Source organism: Centroberyx gerrardi, chromosome 3 (assembly GCF_048128805.1).
Source record: "Centroberyx gerrardi isolate f3 chromosome 3, fCenGer3.hap1.cur.20231027, whole genome shotgun sequence".
NCBI lineage: Eukaryota > Metazoa > Chordata > Actinopteri > Beryciformes > Berycidae > Centroberyx > Centroberyx gerrardi.
Genome location: NC_135999.1, coordinates 18,942,182 through 18,963,027, shown reverse-complemented (window position 1 = coordinate 18,963,027; position 20,846 = coordinate 18,942,182). Strand labels below are relative to the sequence as shown.

Genomic DNA, 20,846 nt, shown 5'->3' with positions numbered 1-20,846 from the left:
AATTAAGTGTCTTTGACTGGCAAAAATATCCCAATACTAAATGGCAAATAAAAACAACTTTGTGAAACTGCGACTAATCCGCACTTTTACAATGACTAACCTTGCCATATTGCTGAGGTGTGTGTGCGTGTGCGTGTGTGTCTGTGTATACCTGTGAGAGAATTTGCATGTGAGTAGGCGTGCATGAGTACTTTTTGCTGATGAGCATGTTTTGGATAGTTAGATGGCGTTCATATAATGTGTGCACAGTAGGGGTGCAAATTAATTTTTGTTCAGAAGGGTTTGTAGCTTGCCCTAGCCTACTTTGTGTGCATGCTCTGTGTCTGTGTTCCCACTGTGTGTGTGTGTGTGTGTGTGTGTGTGCGTGCGTGCGTGCGCCTGCGTGTGTGCAGTGATGTATGTTTGATCTAGTGTATATTTCACAAAGTAATATGATTGCCCTTTACACACCAACACACCACCTCAACTCACAACATTAGGAGAGCACAATATACTTAGAAAAGAAGAGCTAGGACACTGCCAAAGAGCAATAGCAACTGGAATTTAAAAACAGACCTTCAATACATAGAGAGAAGCTGCTATTTTATTATTTCATTGGTTCATCATCATGATATGTAAGGCAGCCTAGGGATATGCTTGTATGATTCATCATGGAATAAGATTTTGCAAGCAAAATTGCCTATAGGGATCTATATTTTTTCATTGATACTCTGCCGGTGTATCAGCCTGTAGACAAAGAGACTAACAAATGTTGACAACTCATTTGACCAAGACTGTGACCATTGAGATGATAATCAACATGAATCAAATCAAATACAAGACAATCTACAGTCCCAATCTACCGGTAGTTCTATTTCCACAGTCTCTTAGTTCACTCTTTGTGAGAGAAAATGTTTTCGGTTGCTCGGTAATTTTAGTGTTTTTATTTGTGTAACTGATGTTTGAGTTTAATGAGAAGCTGTTCTGAGTTTTTGTATCTGAAGGATCAGTGTACGTTTTCTATGGGTGAAACTGTAGTACAGCCCGCTATTATGATTGATTACTAAATGCAATGAAATCAATTAAAGGGAGGGAGGGGAGTGGCAGTAGCTTGTTGAATGGGTTATATAGGGAACAAAAGAGGGATGAATGGAGAAAGGAGATGGTGAAGGAATGATTTTTTCTAAGTTATGTTTATATAATAAAGAGCATGATCTCCTTGTTGCATTTTGGCAGAATGACTTTGGTACCTTTTGTTTTTCTGTGGATTACTCCTTTCAATCAGATTCTCCTTTTTCCAGAGTGGGAATGGAAATAAAATGCTTTGAGTCTATTATATGATTTATACTTTTTGTGCTTTAAATGTCTTGATAATCCAGCTGGACTGTGGATTCTTGAAATAAATGGTGTCATTCATGCCGAGGGCTTTCCATAGCAACTGGATGTTGGAGTTGCCAGTGTGATGTGTTTTTGAGAAAAGGTAAAGGAAAGCAAACTGTAACCTACCGTAAAAAAAGTCCCAGTTCTCATGACTAAAGCTGGTTAATGTGACGCTGTTTGTTACATCTCAACTCTCTCACAGTGTCAGGCGTTTCCTGCCCTTCCCCTTGTATGTCCATATGTAGAAATTGTTATGAATGACAAGGAATGACAGATATTACCACACACAGACACACAATTGAATCTTCAAATTACACTTCAAATATTCCAGCGGTTTAAAGCTTTTGCTGATCAGCCTATGGTTGTGTGTGTGTGTGTGTGTGTGTGTGTGTGTGTGGACTGGACACTGTAGCAGTGAGGTCCCCACAGGCAATGAAACTTAACCACTGTGAACATGACAGAGAAATAGACACTGCTCACATGTGGGCTAAGTCCCATCACTATGGGAGGCAATCGAGACGATCGTCCCCTCCGGAGGAGGAGACGGAGTGACGGTGTAGATTCCCTCTGCTATCTGCCCTCAAACAAAGTGCCTGACAAAGATGGGAAGTGAATTTTTCAAAGCAAATCACTATGCTGTAATTATGGACAACTTTCACCAGTGGCGGGGAGACAACGGGCATCATGCCTTCATGAGGCGTTACTCTAACATCACTGCGTATCTCTACACATGCTCAGGCTGATGTGTCACCTCAGTCCACTGGTAACATCTGTAATATGATTAAACCCTGTGTGTGTCTTCTTCCAGGTTCAGCAGGTTGTTCTCTCTCTTCCAGCCATGGGAAATCCCTGGCAATGTGATTGAGTCCAGAATGTTCCAAAATCACCTTACCAGGAATCCCCACAGACAGACAAACCAGCTGGAGTGTCTTGTGTGTGTGTGTGTGTGTGTATGTATTTATGTGAGGAGGCGGAGAAGGGGAGTCTCCATCAATGCCATGACAACAGACGGTAAGACACCATGACAGAGTGGACAGGCCTCTCCCCACAGCGCTGCTCTCCTTCTGTCCATCAGCCTCTATATAGAGAGTCCACAATGGCAGAATTGATTGATAATGGTTAGAGTAAGAACAACAAATCACTTCAGTCCACTGGAGAATCTTTCCATGCTTTAGATGCCTACAAACCATCCTGAGATGCCTAGATTTGCCCTGACTGTCAGCAGAGTAAAGTGTTGCTACTTAAGTTTCATTTTACTCAGGTAAGTAAAAATAAAATAATAGCTCACTAACTGAAGTACTGAGCTATTTTCATTTGAAAATCATTCTGAAATCATCCCAAAATTACAGATTACTGACCAGATTACACATTTTCAAATATTAAAATATTTTGAAGCTCATATCAACAATGCTATAGTTTCAGTTATGGAAGTCCAGAATGACTGTAAAAGTTACATCTCATACTATACTCCCTATACTATACTCTGTACTATGTCTACTCTATGTCTAAAAATAAAAATGGCTCAAGTCAAAAAATGAGTGAATACCAATAAACTACTCAACTAGAAGTAAAAGAACAGACCTTTAAAAATACCCAGAAAAGTAGCTGTAGTCCAAAAGTGTGCTAAGTACTGCAGCTAGAGTGGTTGTGACTGGCTGCCTTCTGCCTCTGATGTGAATCAGAACTTATGTTTACAGTGAAGAGGCTCATCAGCTTACCTTACTGAAGCAGACTGTACAAGATCACCAGTCAAGCTCTGGATATTTAGGACACATAAACGAAACCAAGACCGTTATCATTGTTTTGCGTACTCACAAGCCTCCGCTGGTCCTTTGCAGCTCTGGGAAATTGAGAAAGTTTCCTTTGTAAGCCTTTTGTGTGTGTGGCTGAAATACCGCTTTTATGTGTGCAATCAGTCCACACTGCCAGGGAAGGGGATTCCTTTTCAGTAACGTCAAAGGCATGGATCCTCCCATTTTCGGAAAGTGTGTGTGTGTGTGTGTGTGTGTGAGAGAGAGACGTCTCCTTAGTCTCCATAGCTACTGGGGCCACACAAACAATGTGGTACAGCAGCAAGTCTGCCAGAAATCTCCCACAAACCACACAGTGAATATCTGATCCATCTCAAACCCATAATTATAGGCTTCTGTTACAATATGCATCCTCCTGTCATCCCTACCTTGATATTACTTGCTTAAAGATACCCTGAAGCTTGCTGCCTTGTGTGTGTGTGTGTGTGTGTGTGTGTGGCCAAACAGAGAACACTCAGTTCTTGACTCCCCCCCCACCCCACCCCACCCCTCCCTCCTCCACCACACACACTCTAACAACTGGGTGAGTTTAGGAAAATCCCTCCTCACTCCTCTGTCACTGCCTCCATCCTAAATATATCCCTTTATCATCCCTCTCTTCAGATTGAGGAGGGGTAACTGACTAACACACACACAGTCTTGTCTTGTGTTTCTGCAGTCCACTTGGTCGTGTCTCACCAAAACATCATTACAGCCTCTGTTTTTGCAGATTTTGTTACATCTCTATTGTAAGCATCAGCGAGGATCCGATGACAAAGAACTGCATGTGATACAAACTGGCTTTCGTTTGGGGAGACAAAAATCGAGGACACAGGAGTCAGAGATAATATCTTAATGATGTGTGTGTTTTTGCGTGTGTCTCTGTTTTATAGCTCTCACTAGTCCTGTTACCTCACATGTACAGGCTCTTCCTGTTTGTGTCCTGTAGGTGTCCTTATTTGGCCTATTTTTTTTCCTGTCCCGACGGTTGTTTTGTTATCGGCATTAATCTGTTGCATGAATGGGACAGACAGAGATTTCCTCACTCCCTCCATGAGGAAATGGCTCTTCCTAGTGGCCAACAAGGACAAGTATTTTTTTGAATGGAGCACATTTTCAAGGACAGGCAGACCTTTGAAAAGGATCAAAGTTCAAACTCTGTTCAGATTCGACCCTAACACTTAAAACCCTACCTTTTGTCTCGTTACATACAAAAGCACACTGCAAGTTCAAGTAGCATAGAAAGGAGCGGTTTACCAGGGTCTCAATCAAAACCTTAATCTATGGTCTTGAAAACATAATAAATAATCATTCTACTTTGTCATTTTACACGCATTTTGAAAGTTTGAAAGTTTATTTCACAGTGTGAGAAGTTTCCACCATGCACATTGGAGAGAAAATTCCTTAAAAAGCTACATAAAGTAGACTAGAAACACAGTTATTTCTAGGCTCAATGTTACCTCTAGTCAAACTATCTTTCAGATATTTTTAACTGAAATCATTCTGACAAATATACACCGAACCATGAGAAGCACTGAGGCGATCAAACCACATTTTATAACTCGGCCTCTCCCATTTCCTCTGTATTTACAATTAAAAGTTTTATGCTTAATGAGATAGACAAAAAGCAAGTGATAACTAGTGCATGACTCAAATTCTTAGCAGCTAATTGTAAATTTAAATAAACTGAAACTACTACTATGTGTAATGTAGTAACAACAAAAAGTATGTCTATGTACAGTCCAAAATCAGACAAATTGCTAATAATATCACCAGTACCATTGCTCACATAGACCTACAGAAACAGGAGTGTGTATAGGCTGTTATAGATGGTCACTACTCATGGCTCTGAAATGACTATGACTTAATTAAGAGAAATACTGTGTACTGACTAGGCACCACTTCTTTCAGAGTCTCTCAATAGATGGTCTGCCAATTATTGATGTCCTCTTTTAATGCAATGTGGCGTAAGATTATTGACACATCCACAAAAAATGTCTTTAGAGATAAAGTACGCATCTGGAGAATCCCATTCCATATCTTTCAATGTATTTTTACACAGAACAGGATTTAGGAATGTTACTCTACTAGCCTCTTTCCTGTTATCTTTTCTTCTTCCTGCTTATGAAAGATGTAGGCGTGTCAGTCAGTTGAAATCCATGATTGTGACCAGTGAAGTATAGAGAATCACAACATAAGATCCTGTTATTCTCTATTCTCCTCTGCTCTTATGCTTTTTATGTCTCTCTTTTCTCCTTTCTGACAGTTTCTTCCTCTTCTCTGCCCTCTTCTTGTCAAAAGTTGCTGAAGATCTCTTGTTTCTTGCTCCAGTCCATAGGGGGCGCTCTCTTCTTGCTGCGCTGGACCTTCTCTCTGGCCTCAGCAGCTGTGGGACTCAGTCGCAGGCCGCTGTCCAGGAAGGGGTCTGACGCACGCCTCTCGTCCTCATCAGGGACCTACAACACACGCAAACACACATGTTTTACGCACACACTTGCAGACTCACCCCCTCTCATTTCCTCTTCCTTTCATGACCTCTCTCTCTCTCTTTCTCACACACATACACACTCCTCACACACACACACCTCCTCCCTCACCTGAATGCTCATGTCTGAGCTGCTGAACTCTGACTGGGTGGTGGAACTTCTGGACGACTGGGACGCTGAGCTCCCGTTGGCCCGCGACTTTGGGGACCCGTTTGTGATCGGCGAATCTGTCAGCGTGACGTTGATGATGGGCGGGTCCGTGGCGGGGAGGTCGGTGGTGGGAGACGGGGTGGGCGGGGTGCTCTCGGTGATCAACTCGTCCACATAGACCTCTGTGAGAAAAGCAGTAAACGGAAACAACATGAGACATTCTGGAGAAAGAGTAGAGAGAGATTATTGTATGTGTCTTCATCAGGGTTGAACACATTCATGAATTGAATTGAGAATGCATGGTTCCAATTCCAATTCAGTTCCTGGAGTTGGAATTGGAATTGGAATATCAGCCAGCTCTAAGGAAACAGAATTGGAATTGAATTGGAATTCCATTAAATTCCACTTCTAAGAGAGTTTGTCTTGACTTGCTAAACATTATAAATCAAACATTATGAATCAAATAAAAGACAGTTAAACAAATCAAATATATTCAATCATAATTTATGCATTACGATTGCATGTTATCCATCAAATACCACCTGAAAGGAACCTCTAACATTTTATGATATTCAGTATTGATAATATATCCCACTATGTGTAACCTCAGATATGTGAAAGGAAAAAACAAAAAACCATTGAATTTCACAGAATTCAATTCTGTTTCCTGTAGGTTTTTTCAAATTCTAATTCCTCAGTTGAATTGGAACTGATGAGTTCATTCATGAATTGACCCCGACCCTGGTTTGTGTGTGCCCTATTTGACCTTTGACATGGCTGCTGGTGGGTGTGACCCCCAGTTTCTGGAAGAGCTCGTCAGTCTCCTGGTCAACCACTAGGAGACGCGTTTCCTCCCCTCCTGCTCTTATGAACGCCACCACCTCCGAGTGCCTCAGGCTGTCAATGTTCATTCCATTCACCTGAGAGGGAGGGAGGGACAGAGAGCGTGAGAAAATAATGGAGTAGGCAGAGGAAACAGAGCCAGGCGGCGGTGGAGCAGAGAAAGGGAGGAAGGAAGATATAGGGAACATGCAGAGTGGGTAGGAGGAAAGGGAAGGAAGCAGAGGCAGGTGGAGATGAAGGAGAGAAAAGGAGGAAGGTAGAGAAAGGGAGGGCGAGAGACACAGTGAGACAAATGGGAGAGAGCGCAGATTAGGAAGTGGCAATGACACAACATGACCAGCAGGAGGCGTGTGTATCGCCTCATGAACAAAAACAGATAGTTAAGGATCTGTGATTTGAGTGGTGGCGAATCGATTTGCATGAACTCCCTTCCTGTCTCTGCCTCCTTCCTCTACACTCCTAACTGCATACTTCACACAGATGGAAATGTATACGGAAACACTCATACTCATGCAAGTACACATACCTGCAACACACACACATACACACACAAAAGACGCACACAAACAGGAACCAGCTCCTCCGCTACACCTCCATTCAAGATTATCCCTTGTCGTCTTTTCACCCTTCCACCTCTAAACAGCATCTCTCCGTCTCCCATCCACTCTAAGCCTAATCTGCTCTAATCCACTCACACCTCAAATCAGTGGGCAGACCTGATTAATTTGGGGGATGGTGGCATTGTTTTTCCTAATATTAATTTAAATTTATAGCTGACAAGGGTCTTGCATCTCATATCTTGTATATAAGGGGTCACCCCACTCCCCCATCTACTTGATGTGTGTGTGTGTGTGTGTGTGTGTGTGTGTGTGTGTGTGTGTGTGTGTGCGTGTACCTCCACCAGCCTATCTCCGGGCCTGATGTCTGCACTCTCAGCGGCTGAGCCGGGGTCCACAGAGCGTACGAACTGTCCTCCCCGTGTCTTGTCGCTGTGAAGGTTGAAGCCGTAGCCGTGCTCTCCCTTCAGCAGGTGACACAGTCGGGGGAGGAGCTCCACTGCCGGCTCCGGCAGCTCTGGTGACGGCTCTGCCGGCAACTGGGGAAGGAAATAAGACGACAGCAATGTCAGGGATAATAACTTTGGGACAAAAGAGAGAAGGTGGTACTCGAAAACTGTCTGTAATACTGGAGCCAATTGTCTTGACTTGCTAAACATTACATATCAAACATTATGAATCAAATAAAATACAGTTAAATAAAATACATTTGATCATAGCGTATGGATTACGATTACATGTTATGCATCAAATGCCACCTGAAAGGTACCTTTAACATTTTATGATACTCAGTATAGATATATACAGTATAGCACTACATGTAATCTCAGGTATGTGGTAAGAAAAAAACAATTCCAGTTCCTCAGTTGAATTGGAATTGATGAGTTCAAACCTGCCAGAGTATGAAACATATCTATATAAGTTTGAATGTAACAGGAAGGCGAGGATACCGGTCTAACTCTATATTGAGAAGATGTATTTCTTTGTCTAGAAGCCATGCAGGAGAAAGTGTCTGGCGGGGTAAACTGGTGGTCTCAGAGCTGAGCGTTCAGAGTGGGCTAATTGGATCTGGCTAAGAGACATTAAGACAGACCCTGAGCCTGACGACCAATGACGAGAGTCAACACATTGCGTGACTCGCTCGCCTGACCTGACCTGAGCCGAGCCACTACTAGGAACATGCTGGCTGTGTAACCATGCCAAGTCCACACTTTAGCCCACGTCCTTAAAGTCCCCATGAAATGAATTTACTTCCTGGAAAACAGAATATCTTTCATGGTGACCTCATGCTGCACACATATTCCATTGGTTTAAACTTTTGAATGATCCCTGACTGCATTATGTCCCGCCACAACATCCTATTTCAACAGGAAATGAATCAAATCAAGGAAGTAAAGATGCCATTTCATAGGGTCTTTAAGGCAACCCAGGCTACTGACTATATAGTTACACCTCTGTGACTGCACCATCATCTGGATGCATAGAGAGTCGCAGTAAGATCACCTGAGGGCCGACAGATCTGTCTGTTCTTATTGCTCCATCAACAAAGACTGTTCGCACACACATACACACTAGAGCGAGTTAGAGGGAGATGGAAAGTGAGTGTCCACAGTTTAGTGTGTGTGTGTGTGTCTGTAACAGCCCTTGTATCAGTGGATGTACACCTATCGCTGTGGCTGAGTACGTCCCTGTCTGTCTGCCACAGTGCAAGCCGTGGCGATGGAACAGAACGTCTTGGCAACGGAATGCCATGGTGACAGGTCAGGTTGCTGTGGCGATGGGTCACCATTTCCCTACTGGGTCTGAAGATCCCTGTTTATGCTGCTGGCCTCTTTACTCACTGTCATGTCAGCCTAAATCAATTGACAAACACACACACAGACACAGACACAGACAGACAGACAGACAGACAGACACACACACACACACACACACACACACACATGACACTGGCCTGGAAATATCTGAGCTGATCTATTTGAGGAGAACAACATTATTTTGTGTGGAATTTCCCCATAGGGAAAGGATTTCCATGTCACAGACACAGTAATGACATCAGTCTAAGTATCTTTTTATCTGGGTTAAATCCCTTGAATCAAATATGTTATATATGTATGGCTTGAACCAACAGACTAGTCCCTGTCTTCTAAGACATACCTGAACATTCCCCAAGTCAGTTAAACTCACAAGATAGTGCAGGGGCTTGCTTCATAAAAATGTGCTTAACTTAAGAGGTTGTTTGTCATCCTAATAAAATTGTAGAATTGTCTCCTTTGACAAAAGTTGTTAGATCTCTATTTTAAGGATCCTTGAGTATCAGTGATATAATTTATGATATATTCCATCTTGGACTCATGCTACAGATTTGACGTGTGTGTGTGTGTCTGTGTCTGTGTCAGTGTGTGAGAAATGTGTGTGATTGAGGCAGACTGTTGCATGTTTGTGACAGCAGCCAACACTGTTGTTACATAAGACAATATGGGTTTCTGCCACCATAACACTATCATGGAACAATGAAATCACGTCTGTATTTAGGTGCGAAACAGTGTAGATGTCAATAACAAGAAGAGACAAAAACAGAGAGAGAGAGAGAGAGCTTGTGTGTGTGTGTGTGTGTCTTTGTTTACTGTGCAGGTAGATGAAAAGCACAAGGCTTCAGAGGTGTTGGCCATCGCACGGAAGTTGCTAGAAATAAACTGCAACCAGAAAAACTGTGATAATTGCCAAAAGTAGGAAAACCCAACAGCAAGCATATAACAATTTTCTGTCAGTTTGTTAAACAACAGCTCACCACTAAAGAGGGGCGTGTGACATATTACCTATCTGTGTTTCTTTCTGTCTCTAGGCTAAATATTGCATTATGATTTCCTAATCTGAGCCACTGAACTAGAAGCAGAGAAATAATTACTCACACAGCAATCACTCATGTCTATAAATAGATGTTTTCAGTATGATTAATGGAAATTAGCGCAGGTATTATCTGCCTCCAAGAGTCCCAATTGAATGTCTGCACTTTCTAGGTGTATTCTAGGTCTTCCGTTTTCCCACTGTTCAGTTTTTTGTGTTGTCTTATCCTGCTCTAGCATTCTGCCCCTTTCACTAATACTGAGAAACAGAGCTGTGATGGATCAGCCAAGGGCCAGCCTGTATTTACCCTGCCTTCGGCTAAACAGATGCCTGTTTGACGTGAGCCGCTGGCCCGCTCTGTTTGGAGCCCAAACACTGGGCTCAATCTCTTCCAGCCAGTCCCCAGTTATTTCTACAACCAGGTGGACAGCAGACAACACTGAGAACAAATGGGTCTAGTTGGCACTTTTGGAAATGTTGGTTTTGTTGTGTCAGGCTCAGTGGCTTTCAATGTGTGTGTGTGTGTGTGTGTGTGTGTGTGTGTGTGTGTGTGTGTGCGCGCTGACAAAGCTCTGATAGCTAAAGCTCGCTTCTAACCCTGATCTCTTCTTAAGTTGCCTGTGATGTCAGAGGTGTGTGAGGTCCCACAGTAGGTGTGTGTGTGTGTGTGATTGTGTGTGTTGTGTGCTTCAAGCCTGAAATAAACTATACAGACAACCATTAGCCGTGCAAAGGGTTCGATTACACAACAGTGCTATCTTAAAATCTGATCCCTCCCATTGCTCTCTAGTCCTTCCCTTTCCCCAGCAGGCACTCAAAGCCTGCTTTCATTACAAAATCCACTCAACCTTAAGTCAAGCAGACGAGATCAGTGATACGATCTGTAACTCATGTTGGACAGTTGGATGTAGTCGTGGTCACTGCTGAGACCTATATCCTGTTCCCTGACAGATCTGACTGCTGTGGCAAGAAATTTGGGCAGGAAGACTTCTCAGACTCTTACTTCTCAGAGGGTAGAGTAGAGAATATGCCGCTTTGGTGACTCTTTTTATGAAATTCCTGCTTTATTTGACTGTTTAGAGTATTATGGGGGGAACAAAGGCTGTAAGACAAACTCATAAACTCTGAATGTTGTGAGTACATGGTATGTGCCTCCACCCACTGCACCACAAAACACCTCTGTGATACCTGCAGAGGTAAAATCCACTCATCCTATCTCCTATTTCAAAATAGTCATTCAATTTCAATGACAATACCCACTGTATGTTTTTCGGCAGTGAACATGGTCAGCAAAATCTGGGTGTTGTCTTAGGTTTCAGTGGACAGGCCTAAAAAAGGCTGAGTGTGTGAGGTGTTGACACTCAATATGCACTCTGACACTGTTCTCTCAGAAACAATACACATTCAAACATTTTACCTGTTCACACTTGTGAACAGTGACTACAGGTAAAGGGATGGTAACAATGGGGTCATACTACTGATATTCAAAGAGAGGATTGATTGACAAGGAAAGTAAAAAAAAAGGGGGGAGTGCTGGGGCAGGAAATGATCCCCACTATTGCAGCAGAGGAGACCGACAAATCCTTTCAAACTACTGTAACTACACTGTCATTCACAACTAGGTGACAGATGAAAGATAATGACAGAAAATCGAATTGCGATTATTTGACTGAATATTGCAATTGCGATTTAAACTGTGATTCATATCATCACAAGGTTTTCTTGTCATACATATTTTTTAGAACTTTAAAATTGTTTAAAAAAAAGTGATTTGATTTTGTTAAAGATGTCAGTGTGCAGGATTTACTGAGTTTGAGTATGATGAAAGGTCCATCCATTTTGGACGCCTGGAAAGTTCATATTGCTATTTTGATTTTTTTTTCGATTAATTGTTCAGCTCTGTTCACAACATTGTTCTTATACCCTGTTGACTTCTCTTTCTATTTACATGCATCATACTGAACTTTTTGAACTGAAATCTTTACAACCCAATTTTGACTGGAAAGTGAAGTAAGACTGAAAAGAATGGATACATGGTAGAGAGCCTTTTGGTGAGTGTGTGTGTTACATGATGAATAGCATTTAGTTCCGGTATTATCTGTTTAAGAGTCCCAACTGAATGTCTGCTCCAGTGCTACAGAGGTCACCAGACTCCTCCTGAAGCACTGCTGAACTGAATCCAACCAGCCGGCCAACCAATCGGTCAAGTCCAGATTAGCACTGGACAGGCTTCAGGTACAAGAGGTACACTCACTGTCACACACTCTTAACACACTAACACATTGGCTCACTGCTGCCGGCTGGACTGACCAACTAACCATCTCAACTTCATTTGTAGATACTCTGGTATTGATTGCTATTGTTTATTGACTAGCCAAATGCACTTGTGTTATCTTTGCTACTCATATCAAGGACCACAATGGAAATAAGTCTGTGACTTTATTGTGTAAGCAGATAATCCTGCTTCTTATTCTTTGTCGACTAAACTAAACTGAACTGAACTGAACTGAACTGACCTAAACTAAACTAAACTAAACTGAACTGAACTGAACTGAACTGAACTAAACTGAACTAAACTAAACTAAACTAAACTAAACTAAACTAAACTAAACTAAACTAAACTAAACTAAACTGAACTGAACTGAACTGAACTGAACTGAACTGAACTGAACTGAACTAAATAAAACTAAAAACTTCTGAATTTGGACTCCTTCCTGATAGTAAAATATGCAATAATATACTATCACAGAGGAGTCCCAACTTTTGAAGTTTAGATGCGTAATTATAACAGATATTAGATAAAAGCCTTCTGAATTTTTGTTATGGGAGTGAAATGGTGCTGCTCTGTTCACTGATAGGTTCTCGAGAATGGGTGTTTAGTCATTTATTTACTCTAATGAGCCCACAGTGAAGACCAATTCATGCAGGAACAAGCTTATCCCATCCTTATGGACCTGAACATGCCATGTGACGACCCTTACCTCTGTGTCTGTCACCGTGCTTGATGCCACTGAGGATCGCTTGGCCTTCCTGTACGTGAGCGAGTGAGTGGGCGAGTCTGCGGCCAGGGGGTTCAGTGAGTGCGTGGGGACGGGTTTGGGTGAGAAGGGTCTGTTCTCTCTGGGTATGGGAGAGGCAGAAGGGGTGGGCCGGGGCGAGGGCCGGGGGGAGAAGGTTCCCATCTCTATGGCCAGGTCCTCGGTGCAGGCCATGCCACAGCTGCGGAGATGGTCATCTGTGTCTCTGTCCACCACCAGCAGCCTGGTCCGGTGGTCCACTTCACAGATACGATTCACCACCTGCAGAGAGAGAGAGAGACACACACACACACACAGAGAGAGAGAGAGGCCAGGAGTGCCAAAAAGGAGAAGAAGAAAGACAAATTGGAGTAATTAGTGAGGTGTCATATAGTGCAGGTTGTTCACCCATACCTACCTGTACAGAACAGTCTCAGCATGACGCACACACCCATTGATTCCCATTACACCAGACCCATATTGACCCATTTTAGCAGAACATCCCCCCTCCCTCCTCCTCCTCCTCAGGCAAGGGAGAAAGTGGTGGAACAGGTATAGGACTCATTGTTTGTACCTCAGTGTTTTCTCTCTGCTCCTCTTTCTCACACGCACGCACCAACTGGCTACATTGTTTTTTAAAGGTTTATTGAGCCGTCACTCACTTGATGGTGGGTTTCGTGCTCCACATTCTCCCCGTTCACTTCCACCACCCGGTCTCCTGGCCGCAACCCGGACAGGTCTGCCGAGGAACCGGGCTCCACTTTTCGGATGAACTGTCCGCCTTTATTCCGCTCACCGTGCAGGTGAAACCCATAGCCGCCGTCCCCTTTGGTCAGGAAACAAAGCCTGGGTCTCAGCTCGCTCTCCATCCCAGCCCGTGAATAGGGAAAACAGGTCAAATGTATCTCTCAGGAGAACAAACCGGTGCTTGGTCCAAGAGGAGTGGAAAGTCCCTGGTTTTTAATCCAAGGCACGGCTGCGCACCTCGGTGACCAAAAGATCATCATCGTTTATCATGTTCCAAAAAAAATCCAAAATGGTTGGAAAACAACACAAAAACAAAACATAAATCAAGACGAGCTAAAACGATTGAGTGTTTAATCCATCGCGAACATGGCAGGGATTTGAGTATGAGCGGGAAAAAAATATGGACAAAGTGTGCGTAACAGTGGCCACCAAAAAGCCACCGACCCGGGCCACCTCCCGCAGCCTACATCGGAGGAATAATCCAAGAGATCAGAGATTAGAAAGCTGTTCCTCACACGTAACACTCTTAATTCTCCTCGTCAGATGGGCGTGTGTCCTCCTGTCCGACCAGGCGCGAGAGTGAAGAAGCGACAGCAACAGGTGCCACTGCGTCCCCTTCTGTGCGCACCTGACGACGCAACCAAAGAAAATTACACCAACGGTAGCCTAATACGCCTGGCTGTAAAGACATAGACTCATTTAGGGACGAAATGAGTCCAGTGGGGTTTTTTTTGTTAATGAGTATGTAAAAGGCAAGCCTAACTATAATGGCGCCCAGAGACGCCCAGGCTCCCCCCAGGTGGCGGAGGTGAAACCACACTGGGGACATTAAATGTTTTGTAAAATTCTATAAGCTGGCCTGATGTTTATGGTCTGGTGACATTAATAGACCTATATAACATTTCTCCAATAAAACAAGTGGGGTGTCTCTGTATTGAGGGTGTGTGATGTGAATATTCAGAATAAGGCAGATGAAACACCCACTTGTTAAACAGATAGACTGTGTCAACTTTCACATTACCTGTAATGGTATAAAGGCACAAGTAAGTTTAGTTTGATCAGCAATGTTGTGACAAGAGCAGGGTGGCTCATAGTAAACAGGCCCTCCGCCCCACAGCCGGAAGACCCGGGTCAAGCCTCCACCCTGCTGAAGTGTCCTTGAGCAACACACTGAATCCCTCCCAGCTCCAGGCTGTTCTGTGGCTCTTACCCTGAACACTCCCTGTGGAAGGGGCAAGCAAACAAAAAACAACTACTGTCAAGCTGCCCGTGAACAAGGCACTAAACCCCCAACTGCTGCAGCTGAAACTTAAAACCTACTGGTAAGCCAAAGAAAATGAATAAATATAAGGATGGGACCTTTATTTATCCAGAGAAAGTCGAATGACCACCTTCATTGGCTTACCAGTAGGTTAAACGGCTTTTAATTTAATTAGCTTGTGTTAGTCCATTTCAAAGTTGGCTTTTTATTATTTTCTTCATTCAATAAAAGTAGAGGGCAAAAACCACTTAAAGTATTTTAAGTGGTTCACACAGAGCCAGCGGTCAGCCTGTAAACCTCTCCTGGGTATACACTTGTGTGCCAACAGAACTGAGAATAGTTACTGAATTAAAAGATGATGCATACTGCCATACAAAGCATACTTGGATAACATTTGAAAATGGCTTTATTCCAGTGTAGCAATATTTGTATTGTTAACCTATGGAAAAGTATGGTACCAAATCTAATAATACACTGTACTAATGAAAATCTCCACAATAAATAATGCACTTACAAGAGTGTAACTCCACAATGCAAGGACAAAGTGCACAAATGTTTTATACCAAAATATATGGGTTTCAGCAGTACTGCTGAGTAATATGACATTTCCCAATGTTTACTGATATCATGCTGTGTCTAAGGTGCATTAGGCAAAATTCCTCTACTGGAATCAAGAGCAAGCTTGAATAGAGCAGGGATCATGACCTTCACCTCCAGCTCGAGTACAATATTTTATTTTGTAAAAAATATTAGAAGCACTTCTAATAAAATAATATCTAATCTCATACAAAATACAAAATGGTTCATTATAGTGTCAAATAATTTCCAGTGATGAAAATGACAACAAATATGCTGAATCATATCCACATCAAATGTTGAGCTAAGGTAAATTGTGAGTGTGTGTGTGTTTACATGCGTGTGATGATATCTACTGTAGTCGCAGTTCAGACAAAGACTGGTGTGACAACTGTGTCTGTCCGTATCAACGGTCAACCTTGCTTTTCAGCTTCCTTCTCTGAACTTTGGGGGAAATAGGTGTGGGCAGCGACTCCTCCTTGCTCTCCTCGTCTTTGACAGCAGATTCAGTTTCTATCTTCCCTTTGAAGGAAGAGGACGGGTCGGGAGAGCGTGGGGACCCGGCTTTGGGCTTCTTGGCTGGAGAGGCCCGGTGGGCAGAGGGACAGCTGTGCTGGTTCAGACAAACGGAGCAGAGCGGGCTGACAGGTAGACACACCTGCTGGCCGAAGCCCACCAGCAGCCAGTTGATCTCACTCCACAGCTCCCTGCATGACGAGGCAACAGAGTGGTGTTAGAAATAGACGAAGGGCTCAAGTTGACTTTTAATCACCAGCTGCAGTGCAGTGGAGAACAGAGCAATATGTTAGTTATTTTTCTGTCATTATTTTACAAAGTATCTCTATTAGCTAATGTGAATACCTCTGTGTGATCAATAATATCCCTGTTTTTTTTTATTACAGGGAGAGTGGCCCATGGGTCAACTTACCCTTTAAGTGGTGAGAACATGGTCACCAAACTCATTCATATGTCCCCAGTAGATTGTTTGCTCCACTGCTTCATGCAAACACTTTACACTGAGTTGAGTGATAGTAGGAGACTACCATTATCTCAAAAGTGAGAAAATGAGAACTTGTAGCAGCTCTAAATCTAAATGGTAAGTAATCTTAAATTATATGCGGCCAAGCCTGGCAGATTTGTGTAAGAGATTGATAAAGTTACACAAAAATGAAAATGACAGTGTTTTAAACTACCAGGGACTACTTTCCCTGTTTCCATAGGCAGTGAACGTGGTGGGCGATGGGAGACTGTACAACTAAAAATCATTGTGCAGTGGCTGAATATGTGGTTCTTCACCAAGTTTATGAATCTACAGGCCACATAATAAACAACTTTTTTTATTACTAAAAGTTTTCTTACTTTGGATGATGCAGTTGTCTCCTGATACCACTCAACATAGTGTAATGCTAAAGAGTCAGTATAGAGCACCGGACAGATGATCTTGGTGTCTATGGTCTTTCAGATTCCTTGCTCCTAGCTAACCAGGTGGTAGGGTTCAGCAATAAATCAGTGAGGCCGTTACCTTGGTAACCACTCCTCCAGGGCCTTGCGTGTTTCTTCTGGGTTCTTTGTTGGCTTCCTGAGCCAGCCCAGCCTATTGGCGATACGATGCACGTGTGTGTCTACGCCTACACACACCAACATGCACAACATGCACAAGTACACACACACACACACAACACATATCTAATTTACAAATTTGAAATAATATAAATGGTGATTTAGACCTCCTGGCCTACTCACAATATTGTAATATTCTCTTACATGGAAACCAAAAAAATATTTACTTTGATTTCATCTGTTTTCATGTGTCAAGTTTAAATTCCTCCATTTCCATGAAGACGTATCACCAGACGTCCACACTGTCTGCCTCAGTACAATCTAACAAGGTATTAGGTTTCCATGGTGTCAAACCAAGGTGGGTGGAGAAGCTTTCACCTAGTGACAAGGTATTGAGTAGGCAGACGTATGTGGTAAAAATGCCTGACTTGTTAATTATTTCTAAAAATAACACCACCACCACGAAGCACTTTTAAAGTTTTGTTACTTACAGCGTTCAGATTTCTAAAGTGAAATCAACATGAAAATGTTACCCAGGACTGTTCTGACAGCTGATCCCATCTAAAAGGTTTCTTCCATTTCTTTTTCCTAATAAGGTTTTCTTGGAAGTTTTTCCTTGTATGCTTCGAGGGTCTAAGGCTGGTGGTGTCAGGTAGAATAGGTAGGCTGTTATGTCTTGCTAAAATCTGCTATTGCGTGTCTTTTGCTTCCTGATGTTTATCTTATATCATTCTGTTGTACGCTTGACTGTTCATCAGATCTAGTTAGGCTCATTCTCTGTAAAGTCCTTTGAGACATGCTTGTGATAAACGGCTATATAAATAAACAAACTTGAAATTAAAAAAAAATATGGCTGCTGACAACACGGGCGGTAGTATGGCATGCAGGGAGTGAGGTGTATTTTTTGAGGTGAACAAAAATACACTCAAAAATGGTTTTTGGGGGGCCTGGAAATGCTCTCTCTGGAATCCATAAGGAACAACAATCATTATGCCAAAGACAGCAGAGGAGAACTCAGAAACTAACGCATGAAGTGGACTACATCTCTATGTTCTGTTAATCTATGTTACTCATTTAGACAAGTTTTTTCATTTGATTCCTAAGTGATCGTGCATGCTTATTTGTGTGTGTGTGTCCCACCTATGCCCGACACCTGGTCCCAGGCGATGTCCATAGCCAGATGGGCCATCTTCGGTCCAACCCCTGACAGACGCACCAGCCCCTCCACACTGTCTGGGATGTCCCCTCCAAACTCCATCTGCAGTATGGCCGATGTCTGCTTCAGGTACTTCACCTTGGTCTGGGGTGGGTAGGGGGTGAGAAAGTGGAAGTGGAAGGTGAAGTTGATGTCATTAAATAGAAATACATGAAATACAAAAGGTTAGGGTTAGAGAGAGAGAGAGAGAGACATGCAATAGTCCAAATATTGCACCCAAAATCTTAGCCTGCCATAGTCTCAGACAGGAAAACCATTGACACTGTAAAAAAGAAAAAAATGTTGACCAGCATTGTTTGAGAATGCAAAATGTATATATTTAGATAAATTGGTTGACTGATTTGTTGTATTTACTAATTTGATGACATATCAATTGTATATTTATTGTTCATTGTCACTGTCATGTGGTCAAGTTTTATTACGGTCATTTGAATTTGTTGACTTTGCTTTGGCAATAAGTACTTTTGTATTTCATGCCAATAAAGCACCTTGAATTGAACTGAATTGAATTGAGAGCGAGAGAGAGAATCTTCTGTGTTACCCTCCAGAAGCCGACAGGGTAGATGAGTTTCCCCAGTGTTTCATCATCAGTGCTCAGTATGTTTTCTACAGTGCAGCCATGGGCTCGGAGCTTCTGCATAGCTGCTGCGGTCACCTGGTCCTTGGTCTGACTGGACAGCATCAGTGACACCAGCACTTGGAAACGTCTCACCTGGGCGGAGAGAAAGAAAACAGGAGAGGGAACAAGATGGATTGAATCTCACTGGTGGATCATGTAGTCATGCTTGAAGTCCAGAAGGCGGTCCCACCCACATGTGCAGGGGCCTCCGTGTCGTAGCATTTCTTTGCTCCCATGTTATCCACAGGCGCATCACGGCTGCTCCTCATCTCACGGATGTAGCCTAATTGTTTCCTCCAATCAGGAGGCTCCCATCGCTCTGTCTTCACATCTTCATCCCTGTCATACTCCACTTTCAGCTGTCTCCTTCTGCGGCTGTTTGAAGCCAGAGGCAGAGTATCTGTTTCTGTTTTTGTTTGGACAATGGCCTGAGGATGGAGCGTAGGGCGCCCACCTGTATGAGCACAAAGTAGAGGTAGTGAGAGGGTGTCGCATGGGAATAAGTCTGCATGGAACAATGTATTGTGCATTTGCATGGAAATCAATTATTTTTCGCCTACTCTCACTAAACCTGCATAATCCTCCTGAGAGGAGAGGTTGCAGTCTAGCCTGCAGCAGCCTTGCTGAAGTCTACTTGGGTATCTGTGAATGTGATAGTAATCATTCAGATGCAAAAGTGCAGGGATGCATAGTGAATGAATCAAAACAATATCAACTTTCGTAGCCTTTGCGCATGCGCATTAGCCTTCAATTAGTTATGAATGAATCATGGTTCATTTCTCAATGTTTCGACAAGTGCAAAGACCAGTGTCTGTGTTCAGGTGTTCAGTTAGTAACGTTAACATTACCCGTTGATAAGGGGGCGGCGGACGATCTGGGCTGAGAGACACTCGCCTCCGCCTCCTCCTCCTCCACTTTCACCACGACGGAGGAACCTGTGTCCACATTTCTCCATTTCTTTGTGATTTTGGATTTGAGAGCAGCCAGAGGTGTGCAGCGATTGCCACTCCGAGTCGCGATGGAGCTGCTCTGAATGAAATAAGGAGAAGTCATTGTAAAACAATGGGCTGCATTACAGACCCTCATGCAGTGAACGAGAAGAATTAAGCTAGATGATGACGCTGAAGTTTGTTTCTTATTCGTAGCTTTCAGGTCACGAGGGGGAAGTTAGATAAACTTGGTTTGATAGAAAAAAACTAACGTTAAATAACTCAGCGAAAGATAATTTCATCTTCACCTCAACTAGATTTTACCAACAATCAACAAAATGATGGTCCAGCAACTAGGTGCAAGTAACTGCTGTAATATTAAATGTTTTCACGCAAGCTTTTTAACAGTTCGGTTGTTTTTGTTTATGTTATATTATTTCCATTTTGCAATCTGTCCACTCTGAAATTATGAAATTATTAAGCCTCTATGGAAGCTTGGGATTCATTTAAGTAGGCTACCCCAGACCAGAGCCATATAGAGAGATATGTGATAGAGATATATAGAGCCTCTCTATATGGCTCTGCCCCAGACCAAAATCTTCAGTCATAAGACCTCAGGCATGTTACATAGTTCAATATTGCAGCGTGTGACACTACTAAGGAACCAACTTCAGCATCGTAAACATTTTAGCTAGCTGCTAGCCAACGTTAGGTAATCAGTTCATGTAACGTCGCTAACTACTCACTATTCGACCGTTAAAGGCAGTTTTATGGACTGTTGTTGGGAAACAGAACAGTAACTCACTCTTATAGATGTTTTGCCGTTCATTTTCAAAAGTAGGAAAAAAAACAAACAGCTATAGCGTAGTTTGCTAAGCTTGTGTAGAAC

At 42.8% G+C, this 20,846-nt stretch overlaps 2 protein-coding genes across 2 annotated transcripts; both read right to left on the bottom strand.

The window, feature by feature from the left end:
* Positions 1-4,484: 4,484 nt before the first annotated feature.
* nherf2 (NHERF family PDZ scaffold protein 2) lies at positions 4,485-14,433 on the bottom strand. The gene is made up of 6 exons (XM_071915310.2): positions 13,712-14,433; positions 13,014-13,331; positions 7,524-7,724; positions 6,552-6,705; positions 5,747-5,967; positions 4,485-5,605 (listed from the first exon to the last, which is right to left on the bottom strand). The coding sequence occupies exons 1-6, from the start codon at positions 13,916-13,918 to the stop codon at positions 5,444-5,446; spliced, it is 1,263 nt and encodes a 420-aa protein (XP_071771411.2). The 5' UTR covers positions 13,919-14,433; the 3' UTR covers positions 4,485-5,443.
* A 1,157-nt stretch (positions 14,434-15,590) lies between these two features.
* On the bottom strand, positions 15,591-20,840 carry nthl1 (nth-like DNA glycosylase 1). The gene is made up of 7 exons (XM_071915340.2): positions 20,763-20,840; positions 19,877-20,057; positions 19,223-19,482; positions 18,951-19,121; positions 18,334-18,493; positions 17,156-17,261; positions 15,591-16,340 (listed from the first exon to the last, which is right to left on the bottom strand). The coding sequence occupies exons 1-7, from the start codon at positions 20,784-20,786 to the stop codon at positions 16,040-16,042; spliced, it is 1,203 nt and encodes a 400-aa protein (XP_071771441.1). The 5' UTR covers positions 20,787-20,840; the 3' UTR covers positions 15,591-16,039.
* Positions 20,841-20,846: the final 6 nt, after the last annotated feature.